Source organism: Mizuhopecten yessoensis, unplaced genomic scaffold, assembly GCF_002113885.1.
Source record: "Mizuhopecten yessoensis strain PY_sf001 unplaced genomic scaffold, ASM211388v2 scaffold11133, whole genome shotgun sequence".
Lineage (NCBI taxonomy): Eukaryota > Metazoa > Mollusca > Bivalvia > Pectinida > Pectinidae > Mizuhopecten > Mizuhopecten yessoensis.
In genome coordinates, this window is record NW_018408896.1 from 1,822,913 (window position 1) to 1,844,771 (window position 21,859).

A 21,859-nucleotide genomic window follows, 5' to 3' on the forward strand; every position below is an offset into this window, starting at 1 on the left:
ACCAGTGACCTGTGATTTATCTCTTCTTCAATTTACCAAGAGTTCCAATTTGTTTGACTTTTCTTGAGTTGATTGCCTTATTTCACTTAATATATAATAGTATTTATTTCACGAAAATATCTCGGTTCAGCTTCGAGGATTCAACCCAAGACCTGTTGTTTATTTAGTAGATAGATTAACAGCTGAACTGTGGTCCTTATTTTTGTTGGGTTAAAGCAGAAATTGCCTAGACAATAATAAACCTAGTGTAATAATGGCTGTTGTACATGCAGAACTACTACTTATCTAGTCCTCTGTACTGTACTATGTACTATCCTCGGAATCCCAAAACTTGTTTTCGAATCTTAAAATCAGATTTAAAGTGCAGTATAAAATTTGTTATATATTTAAAAGTTTGATTCCTCCAGCATGAAAATGGTGTATAAATTACAGAAAAATCTAATTTAAGGATGTTTGAGAAAAACAAATTAAGAAAATTTAAGATTTTTGATGCTTGGGCCTGGTTTTACCTATTTTATCCAATACAACAAGGTTTAATGCATCTGTTATCTTGTTTATTTTACTGACATTAATGCTGACATTGTGCAATGATTTGGTAATCTTATAGGATATCCCTCTCCCCCTCTGCCAACATCTCCCATTTACGTTTTGCCATATAATGATTTGCAAGTACTTCTTTTACTTATCAACTATATTTATTTTAAAGTGAAATCCATAAGTTGTCTCCCCTGAGATTGAAATCTCCTTCTCTAGTCATGTATACTTCCAGAATACTCACGCCTTATTTATTCTCCTGAAAGAGAAATGTTATATTATTGTAGTTATGGTAATCATGATATAAAAATGTTTTGACTGCAAAAAATACAGATTTTGTTTGTTTTGTGTTGTGATCATCACATTGAATTATATGGAGAGAAAAATCACAATATTAGTATCGAACAGAAGGGGGAATTAGGAAAAGTTAAACGTCAAAAAGAAAGGAAAATTTTATAGTCAACGTCAAAAAGAGAGGAAAATATTATAGTCGACATCAAAAAGAGAGGAAAATATTATACCGGTAGTCAACATAAAAAAAGACAGGAAAATATTAGTCGACATCAAAAAGAGGGGAAAATCTTATAGTCAACATCAAATAGAAAGGAAAATATAGTCAACATCAAAAAGAGAGGAAAATATTAAAGTAGACATCAAAAAAGACAGGAAAATCTTATAGTCGACATTAAAAAGATGGAAATATCATATCGTCAACATTGAACACAAGGAAAATAACACATTGTTAACATTAGAGAGGGAAATACGTGTTCAACGTCAAATAGAGAAATAGCATTTGTGATCGATATCAAATAGAGAAATAGCATTCTTGTTCGACGCCAAATAGAGAAATAGCATTCGTGTTCGACGTCAAATAGAGAAATAGCATTCATGTTCGATGTCAAATAGAGAAATAGCATTCATGATCAATGTCAAATAGAGAGATAGCATTCATGTTCGACGTCAAATAGAGAATTAGCATTCATGTTCGACGTCAAATAGAGAAACAGCATTCGTGTTCGACGTCAAATAGAGAAAAAGCATTCGGGTTCGACGTCAAATAGAGAATTAGCATTCGGGTTCGATGTCAAATTGAAAAATGGCATCCGTGTTCGACGTCGAATAGAGAAATAGCATTCGTGTTCGACGCCAAATAGAGAAGTGTTGGACGTCAAATAGAGAAATAGCATTCGTGTTAGACGTCCAATAGAAAAATAGCATTCATGTTCGACGTTAAATAGACAAATAGCATTCGTGTTCAACGTCAAAAAGCATTCGTGTTCGAAGGCAAATGGAGAAAAAGCATTTGTGTTCGACGTCAAATTGAGAAATAGCATTCATGTTCCACGTTAAATAGAGAAATAGCATTCATGTTCAACGTCAAATAGAGAAATAGCATCCGTGTTCTATGTCAAATAGAGAAATAGCATCCATGATCAATGTCAAACAGAGAAATAGCATTTGTGAACAATGTCAAATAGAGAAATAGCATTCGTGATTAATGTCAAATAGAGAAATATCATTCTTGATCAATGTCAAATAGAGAAATAGCATCCGTGAACAATGTCAAATAGCGAAATAGCATTCGTGATCAATGTCAAATAGAGAAATAGCATTCGTGATTAATGTCAAATAGAGAAATAACATTCGTGATCAATGTCAAATAGAGAAATAGCATCCGTGAACAATGTCAAATAGAGAAATAGCACTCGTGATCATCGTCAAATAGAAAAATAGCATCCGTGATCAATGTCAAATAGAGAAATAACATCCGTGTTCGACCTCAAATAGGGAAATAGCATTCATGATCAATGTCAAATAGGGAAATAGCATCCGTGAACAACGTCAAATAGAGAAATAGCATTCATGATCAATGTCAAATAGAGTAATAGCATCTGTGGTCAATGTCAAATAGAGAAAAAGCATTCATGATCAATGTCAAATAGAGAAATAGCATTCATGATCAATGTCAAATAGAGAAATAGCATTCGTGTTCGACGTCAAATAGAGAAATAGAATCCGTGATCAATGTCAAATAGAGAAATAGCATTCGTGAACAATGTCAAATAGAGAAATAGCATTCGTGATCAATGTCAAATAGAGAAATAGAATCTGTGATCAATGTCAAATAGAGAAATAGCATTTGTGAACAATGTCAAATAGAGAAATAGCATTCTTGATTAATGTCAAATAGAGAAATATCATCCGTGAATAATGTCAAATAGAGAAATATCCGTGAATAATATCAAATAGAGAAATAGCATTCATGAACAATGACAAATAGAGAAATAGCATCCGTGAACAATGTAAAATAGAGAGGGAAGTATCACATAGTCAACATCAAAAAGAGAGGGAAGTATGACATGGTCAACATAAAAAAGAGAGGGAAGTATGACATAGTCAACATCAAAATGAGAGGGAAGTATGACATAGTCAACAACAAAATGAGAGGGAAGTATGACATAGTCAACATCAAAAATGGAGGGAATTAAGACATGATCAACATCAAAAAGAGAGGGAAGTATCACATAGTCAACATCAAAAAGAGGGGGAAGTATGACATAGTCAACAACAAAAAGAGAGGGAAGTATCACGTAGTCAACATCAAAAAGAGAGGGAAGTATGACATGGCCAACATCAAAAAGAGAGGGAAGTATCACATAGTCAACATCAAAAAGAGGGGGTAGAGAAATAGCATTCATGAACAATGACAAATAGAGAAATAGCATCCGTGAACAATGTCAAATAGAGAAATAGCATTCTTGATTAATGTCAAATAGAGAAATATCATCCGTGAATAATGTCAAATAGAGAAATATCCGTGAATAATATCAAATAGAGAAATAGCATTCATGAACAATGACAAATAGAGAAATAGCATCCGTGAACAATGTAAAATAGAGAGGGAAGTATCACATAGTCAACATCAAAAAGAGGGGGTAGAGAAATAGCATTCATGAACAATGACAAATAGAGAAATAGCATCCGTGAACAATGTCAAATAGAGAAATAGCATTCTTGATTAATGTCAAATAGAGAAATATCATCCGTGAATAATGTCAAATAGAGAAATATCCGTGAATAATATCAAATAGAGAAATAGCATTCATGAACAATGACAAATAGAGAAATAGCATCCGTGAACAATGTCAAATAGAGAAATAGCATTCTTGATTAATGTCAAATAGAGAAATATCATCCGTGAATAATGTCAAATAGAGAAATATCCGTGAATAATATCAAATAGAGAAATAGCATTCATGAACAATGACAAATAGAGAAATATCATCCGTGAACAATGTAAAATAGAGAGGGAAGTATCACATGGTCAACATCAAAATGAGAGGGAAGTATGACATGGTCAACATAAAAAAGAGAGGGAAGAATGACATAGTCAACATCAAAATGAGAGGGAAGTATGACATATTCAACATCAAAAAGAGAGGGAAGTATGACATGGCCAACATAAAAAAGAGAGGGAAGTATCACATGGTCAACATCAAAAAGAGAGGGAAGTATCACATAGTCAACATCAAAAAGAGGGGGTAGAGAAATAGCATTCATGAACAATGACAAACAGAGAAATAGCATCCGTGAACAATGTAAAATAGAGAGGGAAGTATCACATAGTCAACATCAAAAAGAGGGGGTAGAGAAATAGCATTCATGAACAATGACAAATAGAGAAATAGCATCCGTGAACAATGTCAAATAGAGAAATAGCATTCTTGATTAATGTCAAATAGAGAAATATCATCCGTGAATAATGTCAAATAGAGAAATATCCGTGAATAATATCAAATAGAGAAATAGCATTCATGAACAATGACAAATAGAGAAATATCATCCGTGAACAATGTAAAATAGAGAGGGAAGTATCACATAGTCAACATCAAAAAGAGAGGGAAGTAAGACATGGTCAACATCAAAAAGAGAGGGAAGTATCACATAGTCAACATCAAAAAGAGAGGGAAGGATGACAGAGTCAACATCAAAAAAAGAGAGAAGTAAGGCATAGTCAACATCAAAAAGAGAGGGAAGTATGACATGGCCAACATCAAAAAGAGAGGGAAGTATCACATAGTCAACATCAAAAAGAGGGGGTAGAGAAATAGCATTCATGAACAATGACAAACAGAGAAATAGCATCCGTGAACAATGTAAAATAGAGAGGGAAGTATCACATGGTCAACATCAAAATGAGAGGGAAGCATGACATAGTCAACATTAAAAAGAGAGGGAAGTAAGACATAGTCAACATCAAAATGAGAGGGAAGTATGACATATTCAACATCAAAAAGAGAGGGAAGTATGACATGGCCAACATCAAAAAGAGAGGGAAGTATCACATAGTCAACATCAAAAAGAGGGGGTAGAGAAATAGCATTCATGAACAATGACAAACAGAGAAATAGCATCCGTGAACAATGTAAAATAGAGAGGGAAGTATCACATAGTCAACATCAAAAAGAGGGGGTAGAGAAATAGCATTCATGAACAATGACAAATAGAGAAATAGCATCCGTGAACAATGTCAAATAGAGAAATAGCATTCGTGATCAATGTCAAATAGAGAAATAGCATTTGTGAACAATGTCAAATAGAGAAATAGCATTCTTGATTAATGTCAAATAGAGAAATATCATCCGTGAATAATGTCAAATAGAGAAATATCCGTGAATAATATCAAATAGAGAAATAGCATTCATGAACAATGACAAATAGAGAAATAGCATCCGTGAACAATGTCAAATAGAGAAATAGCATTCTTGATTAATGTCAAATAGAGAAATATCATCCGTGAATAATGTCAAATAGAGAAATATCCGTGAATAATATCAAATAGAGAAATAGCATTCATGAACAATGACAAATAGAGAAATAGCATCCGTGAACAATGTAAAATAGAGAGGGAAGTATCACATAGTCAACATCAAAAAGAGGGGGAAGTATGACATAGTCAACAACAAAAAGAGAGGGAAGTATCACGTAGTCAACATCAAAAAGCGAGGGAAGTATCACGTAGTCAAAATCAAAATGAGAGGGAAGTATGACATAGTCAACATCAAAAAGAGACGGAAGTATCACGTAGTCAACATCAAAAAGAGAGGGAAGTATCACGTAGTCAAAATCAAAAAGAGAGGGAAGTATGACATAGTCAACATCAAAAAAAGAGAGAAGTAAGACATAGTCAACATCAAAAGAGAGGGAAGTATCACATAGTCAATATCAGAGAGGGAGACGCAAGCAGAGGATAGTATGAAATGATCAACGTCCAATAGTTAGGATATAAAAAAAACGGAGGGAAGAAATAAGTTTGGTGAAGATTAAGATTTACTTAAAGATTTTCTTATTAGAGAAAAAAATAAAACATTGTCAACGTCAAACTGGAAGGAATTATGATATTTACATTAACAAATTAGATTAGGGGAGACCGGGGCAAGTCTGGCCACTGAATGATAGTTTATGTCTTGAACAAATATTTATAACTTTGATGATCTTAGCAGTTTAGCTGGCTTGGCAGGACATTCACCAAAAAATGGCAAGGAAAACTGAATTATAAAATTATTAAAGTTTTTTTTATCTCTAGTTTTGCGAACTTTCTCTAAACCGAATTGCTACTTATTTATGTCATACGTGTAACACACTGACAGCTCAGTCACATGATCGTATAAAAACCTAGCATGCTGTAATAATCGAGTATAACTCCATTTTGGTCAGGTTCGGCCAATCGGGATACCGGGGAAGATCTGCCCATGCAACACATATAGGAAGTCGTCCGTTGGCGGGGGAAATTTAAATAGGCGGACTCATTCGTAGGCCGAATTAACTTACCCCAAACTGCCTGTCCAAACTTGCCTCAGCATCATTGATTTAATGGGGTAGGCATTTTTACCGAATATTGATCTAACACCTAAGACTTTTTAATTTTTTTTAATTTTTCACAATTGTATTTCGCAAAATATAACATATTCTCTCACACTCACATCCACACATCCAAAATAACACTTAGTCATCATCCTCATCCTTCACATGATTTCATCCTTATCGTCATCCTCATCATCCTCATCATCATCATATAACAACAGCAACAAAGTATAAGCATTCTATTTTCAAAAACAAATTACTTAGATATAAAACTTTTCCTGAAAATGAATCACCATAGGTAGTCTTTGTCAAGAATCAAAAAACATTCCAGATGCAAGTTCTGAATTTTTAAAGATAAATTAGATCTTAATTTTGAGCATGCAGAATCTCCCCATGGGCATATAAAAAAGTTGGTAAGTATGACAATCCGTAAAATTGAAAGTTTCACTCCGTTCCACTTTTTCTGATTATGAATAGGTGCTGCCACCTGAAGGCAATATTTTGCATCGACATCTCCAGGGTGCTTGTAATGCTAACAAGTGGTGTAGCGAGACGAGACCGCCTCCTCATTTCTGAATTATACATTGCGCGGACATATAAACTCCTGGTTATTTGGCTACATTAATACAATTTTGTACAGGTAAGCATTTGTTAAAGTAACACTTGTCAACATTTGCTCATTCGTCGCCATGATGTTGTTGTTTAGATAGGGTGTTGTCTCATTGAAGCTTGAAAATCGGCCAATCAACAACACGAGAAGTTGGCTACTGTCTGACTGTAGGCGAACCGATTATGTAGTAACCGTTTGTTTTTCATTAACTGAAAATTAAAAATATGTTGAGGAGATCAGTTGCAAACAAATACAATACCTGTTGTATTTTAATGTGATCTGGATAATATGTTAATAATATATGCTTTGCTACTCGTGTTGAATGCAATCGGTCTTTATGTAGCGGGGTCTAAGTTTCAATAAAGCACTGCAGGTTGGGGAAAAAACAACAACTTGCGTATAATATCCAAGTCCTACGTGCAAGTACACATATGTGACACACCGAGAGCTTCATACATGTACTCATGAAACTTAAATACCTCATGATAACTCGGGTGTTTTGTTCAAATATAGATCTGAAACTTTGTATATATATATATAGGTGTGTTATACAGTAGTCATTTGAATAACATATCGTCTGATATCGCTTACTTTTAAGATTATTTTTAGAGATATAGTTTGAAGACGCTCCACAATCTGTAGAGTTCTATACACATATGTGTCACGCCGCCGATCATAAAATTCAATTCATCATTACTCAATTTTTCAAATATCAAATTGAAATTTGGTATAGAGGTTTATTATAGTCATATTAACAACTTATCTTCTTTATTCAGTATTTTTAAAGATTTTGTCTGGCGACGCTTGTTGTGACTTGAAGATGCCTGTTGTCGGTTGAAGACGCTTTTAAGGGTGACCGGTATAATACGCAAACTCGCCTATTATACACCAGTTGGAGTATGGATTTGTTGCTAAAAATAACCCAAATCGCTTTAACAGTAACTTTTGCAATATATGATTAAAAATCGCTTTAATTTACGACAAGGTCAATAATATTTTGCTAAAAGATGTCTACTGAGAAACTTGATGTAACTTACTGGTAGTGTTGAATCTATTTTTGGTACTTTTGCATTTATATGATGTTTCATGACTAAATAAATGCGACTTGGACAAACAATTTGAAAACGTTAAGCTTAAAGTGATTTTGGCTATTTTAAGTAACAAATCCATACCACAATTGGTGTATAATAGTTGAGTTTGCGTATTATATGCAAGTTAATGGTTTTTCCCCGACCTGATAAGGCCCCTGAAAGAGGTTATAGCCATCCTAAGTTTCATCCACTGAAATGTCAAATATAAACGACCCAAGTTCAAAATCAGAACTTCTATATGTAATTTAAATATATTTTACCTGAGCAAATAAAATGCTCCATTAAAATGCATTTCGAGGTAAACATATATATAGTCAATAATGATGAATTAAGTTTGATGTTTTATATAAAAAAATAGGTCACTGGACTTATAACATGTCAGTCTCTAAATGCTACTAATTACATATATTATCTGAAGTCATTTATATAGCTAGTTAATGAGGAGCTAAGGGCATGTCAGCCTCAACACAAGATAATTGTACCTATAGGAGTGCATAACGGTAACGGGTTGTTTCGCCCTAAATCATGTTCACACAAAGGGTTGTTTCGCCCTATATCCCGTTCGCCCTAGGTTGTTGTCTGTCCGTCACGCTTCGTTTCCGTGCAAAAACTACAATAAATGTTAACCGAATTTCTTCAAACTTGGTCACATGGTTAAATGCCTTAAGGGCTCAGCCATGTTCGATGACCACTTTAAGCGAACCCCATTTGGCAGAGTAATGGCCCCTTGAATAATGAAAAACGTCATTATATGCTGTGCTTCGTTTCTGTGCAATAACTTAAGGACTCAGCCAAGTTTGATGACCACTTTCAGCAAACCCCATTTGGCAAAGTAATGGCCCCTTGAATAATGAAAAACGTAATTATCTGCCGCGCTTCGTTTCCGTGCAATAGCTAAAAAAAAGGTTAACCGATTTTCTTCAAACTTGGTTACAGGGTTAAATGTTTTAAGGGCTCAGCCAAGTTTGATGACCACTTTCAGCGGTCTTCATTTGGCGGAGTTATGGCCCCTTGAATAACGAAAAACGTCTTTAATTGCAGCGCTTCGTTTCCGTGTGATAACTACAACAATGTTAACCGAATTTCTTCAAACTTGGTCACAGGGTTAAATGCCTAAAGGGCTCGGCCAAGTTCGATGACCACTTCAATTGGACTGCATTTGGCAGAGATATGGCCCCTTGATTAACGCTTTTAACAACTCTAGCAAATATTAGCCAAATTCCTTCAAACTTGACAACAATGTTTGTGTTCCTCTGTCTTTCAAACCATCTTGGGCACTCTTTAGTTTTCGTCTGATAATTGCTGTAGATACTGTTCAGATGTTTCAACCAAATTCAGTATGCACATCTGACTCATGCTAAGTTTGCCAACCAATGTGATTTGTGCATATTTATGAATAATCAATGAGGTATAGGGCTTTTTCCCCCCCCTCAAATTTCAAGCTAAACATTTTGTCTCAACAGCACGATACTTACATGTTTAAACCTAACCTCAATAATGTTAATCTACAATATGTCCTGCAAGCGGGGGATATAAATTCCATGAATTTGCTTGTTTATTAGTATAGGGATGTGCAATACCTAAGTTTACTACATATGGTCCAGAACCTGAGTACCTATGTTTTGAATACATATAAATATCATACTTGCCAACTCTCCCCATTTAGGAGGGAGACACCCGATTTTGAACCCTTAAATTGAGCATTTTTAACCTGTGAATTTGCTAAACTATTCCTATTTTCGAATATCCGTTGGTTTCATCTGATGCCATTTCAAACTGATCTTTATCCCTAGAGTGTTTATACACATTTTATTTATGATTTTAATTCTGAGCCTGTGTAGTCTCCCCCATGAAAATTTCAAAACGTTGGCAAGTATCTGTATGACATATAATTGTCGATAAAGATACAATTATGCTATAATTGTCGATAAATATATAATTATGCTACAAATGAAAACAGAGATGGTTATTGACAGACTGATCATTGATTGGAATCAATAGAATAAACAAAATATCGGCTTCACTGCCAGAGTTAAGCCACTCTCAATCAGATCCTTCATTTCTCTGCACATACATGCCACTCTAGCTGCTGTTTCTCAGCATACTCAGCATCTTTACTTCCTGGTGCCTTTTTTTGTGTACAGAAAACCTCAAGGTATCCTACCATGACGCAATCTGACTAGGACACACTACTAATGAACCTCACAGACTGTGCTACCCTCTATTTTCTAAGTGCCGTCAACCCCAAATGTTCCTGTGCCAGCTACCAAACAAAAGTGTGAAAATATTTTGGAATGACTGCAAATCAAAAGATGAAAAGAGATAGGCTGGGCTATGTTATGATATATAATGATACTGACTGCACACCCAATAAACTATTTATTCACTATATATATCTTGGTCAATAACTACACCATAATTGATAGGCCACAATAGCAGTATCCACATAGATGCCATTTTATTTGTCACAGAAATCTAAATTTTAAAAAAGTGTCAAGGTCCCTACACAATAAGGACCTTATTTTCTCAAGTTAGCTAGTATAGGTTATGGCTTTACATTCTTTGAATGGAGTAAAAATCAGACTAAATCTTCCTTTCACATGGCACATTAATTTGCCTTCAAAATCAAAATTTCATTACTTTAGTGTAGAGTATATAGTTAAGCAAGAGTTTAACATTGAGAATTGAGATACATTCATTTTTCAATATTTTGGAGGAGTAAAATATATCCTCATGTAAATTAAATTTTCTACTGTTTCAAATGTATAGAAAAAAGCTGGCATTTCAGAGTTATTAGAATAATAAGCAATGTTAGTAGTGCATGCTTTCTTTAATATTGATATAAGAATATAAAACGGGGACAGTGTCAATGTTAGCACTAAATATTTAAGTCTGATATCTTTTTTTTCAGGTGTGGTGTGTTGGTGACATGATGGCGTGTACATCTGCTCGCTGTGAAGATGTAGATGTCTCGTGGTATGCCTCCATTGTACACAACTGTATTCAGGAGGACAAACTAAGTAAGCTGAAGGCTACGCTCAGGAAATTCTCAAAGGAACAGCGACGGAAAATTGTAAATTACAAAATTAATGGTAACGCTGCACTGTTTAATGCTTGTCTAAAGGGAAAAGTGCACATAGGTAATTACCTACTAGATGAATGTGGAGGAGACTATGAACAGAGGGGAATCTATGAAGTAGAGCTTGATCATTCTCGACATGACGTGACCCCGTTATGGTGTGCCGCTGTTGCAGGTAACCTGGAGGTGGTTAAAAGTCTGATATCCCACGGTGCCAATATCAACAGTCCTTCTGACACCGAGTCTACACCGGTTCGGTCGGCCTGCTACATGACTAACATTGCCGTGGTTAAGCTATTGGTGGACAATGGTGCAGACATCCACAAAGCAAACATTAATGGTGGAACCTGTTTAATCAACTCTGTGCAGAGTGTTCGTTTGTGCGAGTTTCTGATATCAAAAAATGTTGATGTGAATGCTAGGGACAACTCGGGCAATCTTGCACTCCATTATGCAATCAGGGAGGGTAGATTGGACACTGTTAAACTTTTGCTGAGCTACGGTTCCGATCATACTGCCAAAAATGATTTTGGTGATGATGCCTTACAAACAGCGGCGTTGAGAGGATTCACTTCAATCGTAGACTATATTTTAGAAAATACTATCCAGACTAAAGAGACTGAAATTCATTCATATGAACTTCTTGGCACAAACTTTGTTGATGAAGTACATGATATAGTTGGTGCTCTGGCAATGTGGAGAAAAGCCATGAATATGAGATATTCATATCCTAACAATGAAATTATGAAAGTCTTACCCTTAGAAACCAATTACGCATACCAGCATGCACGAGAACCCATGACTGTGAATGAATTAGAACAAATCATAGAACCAGACAATGTTTACATGCAGGCTCTACTGATCCGTGAGAGGATCATTGGGCCCTTCCACAAGGACACCACCTTTGGGTTGATGTACCGAGGAGCAGTGTACGCTGATAGCCATAGGTATCAACGATGTGTGGACCTATGGAAGTATGCCTACATACTGAGGAACAAGAAAGGAGAGCCGCTCAACCACGAGTGCCTCTTCACAGTACAGGCCCTCATCAAGCTCTTTTGGGAGATGCAAGTTGAGCTGGAATCAGGTGCCACAGAGGAAAAGGTATTTACTCAGTGCTAATAAGTATTGAAATCAGGGCTTTGGGAAAATAAAGAAATCTCTGCATTGATTTTGGGAAAAACCAGGAGCATTTATCCAGGGGAAGGGGTCTTGTGAAGTGCAAAACATATATTTACTTTGAAGCAAATCAGTGGCAGCTAGGACCTTCATCTTTAATTTTGTCATTTTGCTTTGAGAAGATTAAAAATTGGAATTTCACCTGTCATGTCCGAAGTAAATAATTTCTTCAGAAACAGTGTACAACATGCAAACAAATATTAGAATAGAGTGATAAAAATGGTCATAAAGAGAAACTGAATGTTTAAATTATCCTGTTTTAGAGTAAAAAATGTATTTGCTGAATTTCTCAGAATGCAAGGTATATATCTATGTATCTTCAAGTCCTAAGAATCTCCTAGAAGAGATGAAAGTACTAAAGACTCTTTGTTGAGAGTTTTTCTTTTTATAATATTTCTTCGTCCATAAGGATATTTTTTCTGCTTTTATAATATCTCTCTCTATATATATATATGGTAGCTGCAAGGGTTGAGCGACCCTGGATTCAGTTTCCCATACAATCTATTGAGGACAAGAGGAACAACAGAAATTATAACAAGTCATCCTTATCTACTGTATGGAATATTTTAATTTACATTGTGTTAACGAGAAGGGATATTATTTAATTGATTGAAAGGGAGACATGCACATCTTAGATAATTTTAAGTACATTCTTCTGGTTCTTCCTATAAAGCATCTTGCGAGGGCCGTAACTTTTAAATTATCAAAGATTTCTTTAACTTGAAGTATGTGCTGTAATTAGGTCATTCACCTCTTGATCAAAGGTCAAATAAGAGCAAAATTTTTAGTGAAATCTTGTCTGGGCAGTAATGTTAAAAAATGTTGAGGATCATGATGAAACTTGAAGTATATACTGCATCACCTACAGAAGTCATGCTGTTCTTTGTAATATTGTAATGTCAACATCCAATGCAATAATATTAAAAAAACACACAAATATGCAAATGCATATATATATATATATAAGCTAATATTGAGTTCATGAGAACCATATGTTTTTGTCAGAACAAAAGAGTTAATCTACATCTGTAAATGTTTTGTTTAAATGCATACTGCCCCCGGTGAATACATTATGTAAGCACTATTCCTGTGTGTAGATAATTCCTGCAAAATTGATTTCCATACTTAAAATTAAATATGTAATAAAATAATCATAATCTATGATTTTAATATTTCTTACAGGTCTTAGTTCCAGATGCATTTGAGGTATTTGCAATGTTGATTCAGCAGATAGAAGGTGGAATATGCATTCTTAAAACACGTCCTACAAATCCAAACTCTTCTCTGGGCGACTTTCAACTGCTGCTGCAACTCTCCCTTCACGTGGTCCATCTCATATCTCGACTGGAGTCCACAGATCAGCAGAAATTTGAATTCCACAGCCTTGTGCACCGACTTGTTACCATTGATCCGCGTGGTCAAGATATGGAGAGCTTACTTCACCTAGCAGTAGATCCAAAGATCTCGCTGACTAGCGAAGAGTTTTACTCTCCCTTTCCGTCACTGGCCGTAGTTCAGACACTCATTACATGTGGGGCTCAGACTAACACTGTGGATAAGAAGAGGAACACACCACTTCACAACAGTATTAAGTTCCTCACCTACTCAGAGCTACAGAATGAAGGTATTCTGGCTTGCTTGCTACAGAACGGAGCTCATGTTGATATCTACAATGGTGAGGGGTTAAGTGCCCTTCAGATGATGCAGAACCAGGGTCTACCTGTTCCTCCACTGCAATACCGCACACTTAGGTGCCTGTCCGCGGAGGTAATCATGCGCCACAAGATACCCTACCAAACTGAGGTTCCTGTGTCCTTATTTTCCTTCATAGAAATGCATGGGTAACGGTTGATTTGGTTTAAAAGTACATGTACTGTATTTGTACCTCTAAACACATACATGTACTGTATTTGTACCTATACACACATACATGTACTGTATTTGTACCTATAAACACATACATGTACTGTATATTTGTACCTCTAAACACATACATGTGCTGTATTTGTACCTATACACACATACATGTACTGTATTTGTACCTATAAACACATACATGTACTGTATTTGTACCTCTTAACACATACATGTACTGTATTTGTACCTATAAACACATACATGTACTGTATTTGTACCTATAAACACATACATGCATTTCAAACCATGACAAGAGTGTGAGAGTCAAAAAACTTTGTAAGTGAAATACTGTCATTTGTATCTACAAGTGAAGAAAGGTAGTATTGGTTATAGAATTTAATGGTCCAGAGGTATTTGTGGTATAAGGGGACAAATTAAACGCGACTTTGAAACTGTATCAGTGGTAATTGAAGATAAGTGTACATTACTTGCTTGTGACTTGCAAATGGAATGCTCCTAAGCCAAACTGAATTAGAAGTTGGAAAAACTTTCATAGGGACAAACTGCCAATTAGGAATGAGCATGCCTCTAATACAGGAAATGAGATTTCTTTGTGATCTAGTATTTCTGATAAAGTAACTTAACAGTTATCAGGTGACCATTATAGTGTGTCTTCTGTATGATACAGTAATGTATACAGCCCACTTTTGTAACCTGTGTCCATTAAATTATTTTTATGATATGAGTCATTTGAGTGTACTACTGTATACAATTCATTTTTAGCTCACCTGGTCCGAAGGACCAAGGTGAGCTTATGCCATACCGTTGCGTCCGTCGTCCGTCCGTACGTCAACAATTTCTTTAAACGACTTCTTATTCTTAACCACTGGTCGGAAGCATTCGTGGGAGGCAGGGATTCAAAATTGTACAAATGGTGGGGCTGACCCCCCGGGCTAAGGGGTGGGGCCAAAAAAAGTGTATTACTTGGAAATGGTTGAGATCCCCACCATATAACCATGGTATACAATTGCTGAGTGTAAAGAGAAGAATGCACATTTGCTTCCAGGATGGCTATAGGGTCTTGCCCCACCCTTGGAGACATAGTCCCTGGGCCATAACTTTAAAACTGTTGAGATCCCCACCCCAAAACTATATATACAAATGCTGGGCATAAAAAGACAAATGCAGTCATGATATCAGAATAGACCCTTGGGTCTGACCGAACCCCTAGGGACCTAGTTTGTTAGTCACAGCTTGGAAACAGTTGAGATCCCCACCCTATAATGGTATATACGATTGTTGAGTATAAAGAGATGATTGCACATATTCTTCCAGGATGGCCTTGGGGACTGCCCCACCCTTGGAGACTTAACCCCTGGGTCATAACTTTGAAATGGTTTAAATCCCCACCCCAAAACTATATATACAATTGTTGGGTAAAAAGAGACAAATGCAGTCACGATATTAGAATTGATCCTGGGGTCTGGCCACAACCCTAGGGACCTAGTTTCTGAGTCAAAGCTTGGAAACAGTTGAGATCCCCACATACATAAAATTGCTGGGCATGAAAAATCTAATACAGATATGCTACAAGGATTGGCCTTGGGGTCTGGCATATTCCCTTGATCTCATTCGGAGAATATTTTGCCATGATTGCTTTGGTATCCAGGTGAGCGATACAGGCCCTCTGGGCCTCTTGTATTCTGTGTAACCATTCATAACATATGTCATAAGGCATTCATTTTCTCAGCGATTTGGAGAAGCAATATTCATGTTTTATATCCTGTATGTAAATGTATGCATGTACTCATCAATCATGCTATAAAATGATATCACAAGTAAAAACATAAAAAGCTTGATAAATACAACAACTAACTTTGTCGACTGCCAGTGACTTTAGGTTACAATGGTTCATTGAATTCAAGGCCAATGAAACCACTATAGACTAGATCTTCAATGTGTCCTTGAATCTGAGACAATGAAATCATTGATGGGCCAGTTATGCTGGAAATGTTTTACCTAGTTGATTGAATTTGAGACCAGTGAAATTACAAATGAGCTTGGGGCCGCGTAGACCAAGTGGTTAAGGCGTCCGACATTCTGCTTCCACTAGCCCTCCACCACTGGGTCTCTGGTTTGTGACCTACGTGGGGCAGTCGCCAGGTACTGGCTGTAGGTCGGGGTACTCCGGCTTACCTCTACCAACAAAACCTGGCACATGCATAGCTGTTAATAGGACTTAAAACACAAACAAACTAAACCACAAATGAGCATCATCATCTTCATCATCATTACGATAATTTATAGTGCCTGTCCCATTAACAGATCATCATATGTCACAATTTTATCAAGGAACATGTACATCTTATATGATATGTGAGAAATAAAACTATTTGGGCCTGAACACTGGGTAGTTACAACAAGTATACAAATATATTTAAATTTGTAATTAAAATTACACGTAGATACATTTAAGATGATTGTCTGAAGGCATTAGAAATATACAGTGTATTTCCAAATATTTCTCAAACTCATATTTTGAAACTACTCATTAATCTTAGGCTTTGAAAAACAGGTCACTGGTGTAGCACAACTTGTTGAATCAAGTTAACATTAAGAATAAAATTCATACACAAGTACATGTGTAACCAGGTCATGTCTTTACATTTCTAGTGATAAACAATAAAATATATAACTGTTCTAACACTGCATGTGATAAAATCAGGAAAACATACATGGCTAAAATTTAGATTGAACACTTATTTTGAGATCCTCTGTAACATTTTACTGATAACAGGTAATCATAAAATGTTTTGGTGGAAGTTAGAAGATGTAGTGATATAAACAGACTTTTTTTTGTAAAATATCTTTCAGTGTACATGCCCTGTGTGTGTTATTGTTGTTTTCACTGCAGTGAGATTGAAGTTGAGAAGTTTCTGTTTTCAGTGCAGCGAAACTGAAATTTAGCTAGTTTGTTTTTACTCCAGTGAAATTGAAACTGAACAAGGCAGTGTTTCCTTCCAATTTCACGGAAATGAAACTGAAGTTGAGCAAGTTTCGGTTTTTAGCAAAGCAAACCTGAAGTAGAAACAGTTCATTTTCACTGCAGTGAGGATGAACTTGACATTTGTTTCTCTCCGTAGTAAGATTAAAAGTCGCGAAATAGTTTAAAAATTTCTTTTCATTGCAGTGAGACTAAAGTTAAGAAAGTTTATTTTAATTGCAATGATGCTGAAGTTGAAAAAGTAAATGTTCAATGTCTATTTTACCAGTTACAATGGTAAAGAGTGCTACTTGTTGTAGAGGTAGAGTCTAAAGTAATTATGCAATATGAAATACCAACAAAAAATATGAACAATTTTGAACATTAAGAATAGCATAAACTGATAACACGTATTGATGTTTAATTGTTCGTGTATAATGGTGTCGACAGTTATGCTTTTCAGTTTTAAGAGGCATATTTATTGAAAGCAGTGAATGACTTGATCATACTTACAACAGTTACCCATTCAGAATATTATTCTTCATTGATGTATTAACAATCATATTAGTGCTAATAAATTATTTGTGTAAACTGTTCAAATGCTGTTTTTATTTGTTTGATCTCGCTAAATAAAAAATGTTACTTACCAATGACAGGCTAAATTTTGTATTTATGCTGATGCTGTTTTGATTATTGGTGACAATAATACTGATGCTGTTTTGTATATTGGTGACAATTATACTGACGCTGTTTTGTATATTGGTGACAATTACCAGGTATAAGTTGACTAATCTGATCCTTTCCTTAAGCGTGAGTGAAACAACAGTCCAGCTGGCAGTCATTATAATATGTCACTTTGAAATCGAAGATGTAGCCTCCTATCTTCTGAATTGCCTAGACATTTTTTGACCATTCTAATTTTAACCAGAATTAACATTTACTTTATATGCAACATTCCATTTAAACTCGGGTCGATATCCATAATTTATCCAGAGAACTTCAACAATGTTTACTAAATGCACTGTCCATTATACATAAACCTTGTAATTAGGGCTTTTCACCAACTGGTGAAAAGACCTATTGTTTTTGCTATGTTTCTTCTTATTATTATTATTCTCCCCTAATTTGTGAATTCTGTATCTTTTGTTTGGTAAACGATAGGTTTATAGTCATTTAGGTATGTTGTAGGAAAAGGTCTGAAGATGATCAAGCAACATTTTGAAGTAGGTCAAAAATCCAATATGGCCACCATGACGTTATACATGTACCTCAAAATCTTAAAATGACCATAACTCAAAAACGGTTTAATTTACAGAATTGATGCAATTATATTATATGTAGATAATCTTCAGGGCTAGCTTTTTTGTTTGTACTTTATCTCAAATAAAGGTCAAATAAAAAAGCTCGCTAATGGGTCAAAAGTCACATATTTTTTAGCCCACCATCATCTGATGGTGGGCTATTCAAATCACCCTGCGTCCGTGGTCCGTTGTCCGTCGTCCGTCCGTAAACAATTCTTGTTATCTGTATTTCTCAAGAAGTACCAGAGGGATCTTTCTCAAATTTTATATGTAGGTTCTCCTTGGTCCTTAGTTGTGCAAGGCATTTTTTAGAGACTGATCGGATAAACAACACAGCAGACAGGCAGCCATCTTTGATTTTGATATTGAAAGTTTGTTATCGCTATTTCTCGGGAAGTATCAAAGGGATCTTTCTCAAATTTTATATGTAGGTTCCCCTTGGTCCTTAGCTGTGCAGGGCAACTTTTGAGATTGATCGGATAAACAACATGGACGACAAGTAGTCATCTTGAATTTTGATAGTGTGGGTTTGTTACCGCTATTTCTCCGGAAGAACTAGAGGGATCTTTCTTAAATTTTATATGTAGGTTCCCCTTGGTCCTAGCTGTGCAGGGCAATTTTAGAGACTGATCGGATAAACAACATGGCCGACAGGCAGCCATCTTGGATTTTGATAGTGAAAGTTTGTTATCGCTATTTCTCGGGAAGTACGCGAGGGATCTTTCTCAAATTTCCCCTTGATCCCTTGTTTTGTATGTTATATTTTGAGACTGATTATAAAAACAAAATGGATTAAAAGAAGAACTAAACAGATCTTTCTCATATTGCAATGATCAATTCTATTTCTTTCACATTAAGTACTGTACTAGTAAATATGTGAAATGACAAACTCACTTTGAATGTTGGCTTTCATACACATCAGTATTAAGTTTAGATCAAAAGTTACCTCAAGGTGCATTTACTGTTAACATGACTCGATCAAACAGATTAGAGGAAAGAAGAGAAAAGATCGAACTGACAAAGAACTAATGAAGATGGTACAAAGGTGGGCGCCAAGATCCCTCTGGGATCTCTTGTTTATTTATTTTTTCTGGGTTTTTTTGGAAAAAATCTTTTACAGATCAATGCAGAATGTCATTCCGATGAATTTGATGCCTTTAGTTTTTCTGTAACATTTTCCGTTAACGTCCTATGGAGTGTTCATTATTGTCTTTGATCTTTTTTGAAAATCCGACACTATTTTTACAAACTTCAACGATCTTCTTCTCCAATTCTGCCATTGCAATTATAACCACAATTGGTACATGTATTCCTCTAGGTGTCCTTACAAACTTATGTTACTTTTTAGAGCAATTAATATTCCAAGATGGCCGCCACAAACTTTGATTGGTTAACAGCTTATACCAATATATTGTGTTAACGATATTAAACACGAGGTTGATCTTTGGAAATCATATAGAGATAAGCAATAGCAATTTTTTCTTTCATACTGTTTTAACAAACAATAGGCCCAATGGGCCTGCATCGCTCACCTGGTATTAATCTCACACTTGTAATCATAAGATGTCATAAGAACCTATTAAAAGATTTAAACATATGATGCCTGTGACCTTGATTGTCAAACAAGGACATTAGGTTGAAAGTGGATCAAGGTCATTCATTTGAACTTGCTTGGTAGTCCTTCATCCCAGCATGCTACAGGCCCAATTTCAGTACCCTGGGCCTTTTGGTTATTGAGAAGAAGTCGTTTGAAGATTTTAAAGACATTTGACCCCTTTGAGCTTGAAAGTTGGTCAAGGTCATTCATTTGAACAAACTTGGCAGTCCTTCATCCCAACATGCTTCAGGCCGAATATCAGTACACTGGGCCTTTTGGTTATTGAGAAGAAGTTGTTTGAAGATTTTAAGACATTTGACCCCTGTGACCCTGAAAATTGGTCAAGGTCATTCATTTTAACAAACTTGGTAGTCCTTCATCCCAGCATGCTACAGGTTCAATATCAGTACCCTGGGTCTTTTGGTTATTGAGAAGAAGTCGTTTGAAGATTTTAAAGACATCTGACCCCAGTGATCTTGAAAGTGGGTCAAGGTCATTCATTTGAACAAACTTGGTAGCCCTTCATCCCAGCATGCTACAGGCCTAATATCAGTACCCTTGGCCTTTTGGTTATTGAGAAGAAGTTGTTTGAAGATTTTAACATATTTGACCCCTGTAACTTTGAAAGTGGGTCAAGGTCATTTATTTGAACAAACTTGGTAGCCCTTGATCCAAGCATGCTACTGGCCAAATATCATAATCCTAGATATTTTGGTTACTGAAAAGAAGTTGTTCAAAGTAAAAAGTTGACGCCGGACAGACGGACGACGGACGGACGACGGACCCCGCACCATGGCATAAGCTCACTTGACCTTCGGGCAGGTGAGCTAAAAATGTCAACTTTTCAGTTTTTGGTAGGGATCAAAGTTCAAATGCACTATATAGGGTACCAACCTTAAACAGGAGGCCCAATGGGCCTGCATCGCTCACCTGGTATTAATCTCACACTTGTAATCTTAAAAGTGGACTAAAATATAGCTACAGGCAGAATATCAGTGTTTGCTTCATAAGAACCTTTTAAAAGATTTAAACATATGACGCCTGTGACCTTGAATGTCGAACAAGGACATCAGGTTGAAAGTGGATCAAGCTCATTCATTTGATTAAACTTGGTAGTCCTTCATCCCAGCATGCTACAGGCCTTATTTCAGTACACTGGGTCTTTTGGTTATTGAGAAGTTGTTTGAAGATTTTAAAACATTTGACCCCTGTGACCTTGAAAGCTGGTCAAGTTCATTCCTTTGAACAAACTCGGTAGCCCTTCATCCCAGCATGCTACAGGCCCAATATCAGTACCCTGGGCGTTTTGGTTATTGAGAAGAAGGCGTTTGAAGATTTTAAGACATCTGACCCCTTTGACCTTTAAAGTTGGTCAAGATCGTTCATTTTAATGAACTTGGTAGCCCTTCATCCCAGCATGCTACAGGCCCAATATCAGTACCCTGGGCGTTTTGGTTATTGAGAAGAAGGCGTTTGAAGATTTTAAGACATCTGACCCCTTTGACCTTTAAAGTTGGTCAAGATCGTTCATTTTAATGAACTTGGTAGCCCTTCATCCCAACACGCTACAGGCCCAATAACAGTACTCTGTGCCTTTTGGTTATTGTGAAGAAGTTGTTTGAAGGTATTAAGACATCTGACCCCATTGACCTTGAAAGTTGGTCAAAGTGATGCATTTAAACAAACTTGGTAGCCCTTCATCCCAGCACGCTACAGGCCCAATAACAGTACTCTGTGCCTTTTGGTTATTGTGAAGAAGTTGT

At 36.0% G+C, this 21,859-nt stretch overlaps 1 protein-coding gene across 1 annotated transcript; it reads left to right on the plus strand.

Moving 5' to 3' along the window:
- The first annotated feature begins 6,926 nt into the window (after positions 1-6,926).
- Positions 6,927-15,176, plus strand: LOC110466488 (protein fem-1 homolog C-like). The gene is made up of 3 exons (XM_021523021.1): positions 6,927-7,039; positions 11,012-12,283; positions 13,541-15,176. Exons 2-3 carry the CDS (start codon positions 11,030-11,032, stop codon positions 14,201-14,203), a joined length of 1,917 nt encoding a protein of 638 aa, XP_021378696.1. The 5' UTR covers positions 6,927-7,039; positions 11,012-11,029; the 3' UTR covers positions 14,204-15,176.
- Positions 15,177-21,859: the final 6,683 nt, after the last annotated feature.

Coding starts and splice junctions, on each gene's coding strand:
- LOC110466488 (XM_021523021.1), top strand. CDS start 11,030: ATGATGGCGTGTACATCTGCTCGCTGTGAAGATGTAGATGTCTCGTGG. Junction 12,284..13,540: donor CAGGTGCCACAGAGGAAAAG/GTATTTACTCAG, acceptor TATTTCTTACAG/GTCTTAGTTCCAGATGCATT.